At 37.4% G+C, this 3,081-nt stretch overlaps 1 protein-coding gene and 1 non-coding gene across 2 annotated transcripts; one reads left to right on the top strand and one right to left on the bottom strand.

Annotated features, from left to right (window-relative positions):
- Positions 1-214: 214 nt before the first annotated feature.
- LOC139845731 (small nucleolar RNA R71) lies at positions 215-321 on the bottom strand. Its single transcript, XR_011758492.1, has one exon. It is a non-coding gene; the product is annotated as a small nucleolar RNA R71 (small nucleolar RNA).
- A 1,616-nt stretch (positions 322-1,937) lies between these two features.
- LOC139841090 (uncharacterized) lies at positions 1,938-2,639 on the top strand. The gene has a single exon (XM_071831322.1). The coding sequence runs from the start codon at positions 1,938-1,940 to the stop codon at positions 2,637-2,639; it is 702 nt and encodes a 233-aa protein (XP_071687423.1).
- Positions 2,640-3,081: the final 442 nt, after the last annotated feature.

Genomic DNA, 3,081 nt, shown 5'->3' with positions numbered 1-3,081 from the left:
TCCGTTCGAGCATATTCAACACTTTAATGATCTTTGTGATATTTACAAAACCAAAAACATCACCGATGACGCTTTTAAGTTAAGGGCATTTCCCTTCACACTTCAAGGAGACGCAAAAGCTTGGATGCGAAGTTTGCCATCCGATTCCATAAGAACTTTTCAAGAATTGACAAACGAGCTTATCAATCATTTCTTTCCACCATCCAAAGTAGAGCGATTAAGAATGGAGATTAATGGGTTCACCCAACGGGGTGATGAGAGTTTGTATGATGCATGGGTTAGATTCAAGAAGTTACTAAGAGCTTGCCCACCGCATGGTTTGACGAAGAAGGAGTATATCCACACATTGTATTGAGGTTGTAATATGTTAACAAAGTGATATCTTGATTCTTCATCCGGTGGGGTATTTATGTATAAATCACCAAATACGACCGAAGTTTTGTTAGAAGACATCTCGGTCAATAAATATGAATGGGCACCTTCACCACGAGAGTTAGCAAGGACGAATGTAGCACAAATAGAGAGTGATAATGGGCAAGTGATGCTTGCAAGCTTGAAAAATCAATTTCAAACATTTGGGAAGGATCAAGTTGAGAAAGATTCAACAAACGGTAGTTGCAATGCAAGTTGGTTGTCAAAGATGCGAGGGTCCACATCGCACAGAGAATTGTCCTCAAATTACTCAATGCAACAATATCGATCTAGATGATATTCCCATGAATTCGGATACTCATGTGAACTATGTGAGTAATCAAAACTACCAACGGGGAGGAACATCTAAACAAAGCTACTACAATCCTAATCAAAAACAACTGTCATTCAACAACCAAACCAATATACCACCCAGATTCACAAATCAAAAACCAAAACCAAAGTTATAACAACAACTACAACCAAAACCGAACCAACAATTTCCAATACCAAAACCAATAACCTTACAACAACCAACCTTATAACAACCAAAGCAATTCAAATTATCAAAACAACCAAGGTTATAGTCAAGCACAAAATAACCAAGGTTAACCTCAACAAAACATTCAACAATCCCAAACTTCGAAAAGCTTATAAGAGATAATGCAAAACTACATCAAGAAATTAGAATCAACCGAAGCTTTCCTAATGAAAGAGAATGAGCTCTTGAAGCAACAACTTCGAAACCAACAAGCCTCATTCCAAAACCTTGAGAGCATCGTTGGAAGGATTTCAAATCAAATTGCCAAAAGACCACAAGGAACTTTACCTTCAAACACTTAAGTTAACCCGAATACTTACAACAATAACCGAAACAACCAACACAACCAACAAATCACCAAACTAACATGAGAGTTGTTCCTATCGAAAGTAACACTACCAATCCGAACCAAAGTCAAGCGAGTTCATCGAATCCTACCAATACTTATGCTTAAGTGAACTCGATTGATTCGACTATAGAAGATAAACCCGAATATTCCCAAATTTTCAAGCTCGACATTGAAGGAGACGAGTTTGATTTTGATGAAGCAATAAAAATTGATACTATTGATTATGGGGTATTTAAGTTTTCAGAAGATTCGAACGATGCAACATTCATTCCCTATCAAGTTAGAAATGTAATGTCCATGGAGGCTACCGAGTCATCATGCGAGGAGTTAAAGGATAAATTTGGGAAAATTAAGTTAGAAAAGGTTGAGAAAGAGCAAAAGATCGAAACTTTATTGAATGCAAAGGAGCAAAAGAACGAGGTCGAGGTTCTTGATACATCAACCAAGGAGAAATATGAGACACCGGTCTCACATCCTTAATCATTACCTCCTACACATCTAAATGATGTGGATTGTAAGTCAACTTTATCCGATAATGAAAATATTTATGTTAAACTCCTTTTGGCGGAGGTGTTTGAGAATATGCCCAACTATGGGAAATTTTTGAAGAACTATGGGAAATTTTTGAAGACACTCATGGCCAAAAAGGGATATGTTGAACAAGTGTCCACCGCTTTCTTAAAAAAGGAGTGTGATGGCATTTTAAAGAAATGTAACCTACCACCGAAAATGGGTGATCCCGGACCTTTCCTTATACCAAGTAATGTGAATGGGTCGGAGATGCTTACATCTTTAGCCGACTCAGGGGCGATTATCAACTTCATGCCCTACTTCGTTTACAAAAGGTTAGGCCTAGGTGATCTTTCACCTACCACAATGGGAGTTAAACTAATTGATCAATCAATTAACTCTAGTGTGGGTATTGACGAGGATTTAATTATTAAGGTTGGGGACATGGAATTCCCCATTGACTTTGTTATTGTTGATATAAAGGAAGACCCGGTTGTACCTCTTGTTTTGGGAAGACCATTCTTAGCAACTGCGGGTTCTTTCTTCGATTTTAGAACCGAGAAACTGACCCTTCAGGATAAAGGGAAGTGCATGAGCATAAGAACAAAACGTGTTAAGGCACCATTAATACCATTGACTACACCACAAATTGTTGCTAGTGTGCAATGCATCACAAGCACACGGCAAATTGGTTCACCAACAAAAGGTAGTTGGGTTTTGACCAAGGGAATTCAAGGTAAAACCAAGGATCAAAACTACATTACTGACAAGACCATGAGAAAATTATTTGGGCGGGTGCATAGGGCTTCATCCAAGAAGGATGTGTAGCAACATGTCCTAATCCAGAAGGACGAATACCATAACATATTATTACATTGCGAAGTATTTGACCTCTATATGATACATTTTACAAACATTGCATTCTTTTTAAAAGGCAAACTTTCATTACATCGAAAGTTGACAGGCATGCATACTATCTCATAATATATCCAAACTATGAATGACTTATTATTAATCTTGATGAACTCAACGACTCGAATGCAACGTCTTTTGAAATATGCCATGAATGACTCCAAGTAATATCTTTAAAATGAGCAAATGCACAGCGGGAGATTTCTTTCATACCTGAGAATAAACATGCTTAAAAGTGTCAACCAAAAGGTTGGTGAGTTCATTAGTTTTTCATAATCAATCATTTCCATAATTTTTATAGACCACAAGATTTCAAATTCATAAATAAGGTGCAGGTCTCCTCACTGCTGAAAATCCA

The sequence above is a fragment of the Rutidosis leptorrhynchoides genome, chromosome 4, assembly GCF_046630445.1.
Source record: "Rutidosis leptorrhynchoides isolate AG116_Rl617_1_P2 chromosome 4, CSIRO_AGI_Rlap_v1, whole genome shotgun sequence".
NCBI lineage: Eukaryota > Viridiplantae > Streptophyta > Magnoliopsida > Asterales > Asteraceae > Rutidosis > Rutidosis leptorrhynchoides.
The sequence above is the reverse complement of the archived record's forward strand: the minus strand, read 5'-3'. Positions and strand labels throughout refer to the sequence as shown.

Coding starts and splice junctions, on each gene's coding strand:
- LOC139841090 (XM_071831322.1), top strand. CDS start 1,938: ATGGCCAAAAAGGGATATGTTGAACAAGTGTCCACCGCTTTCTTAAAA.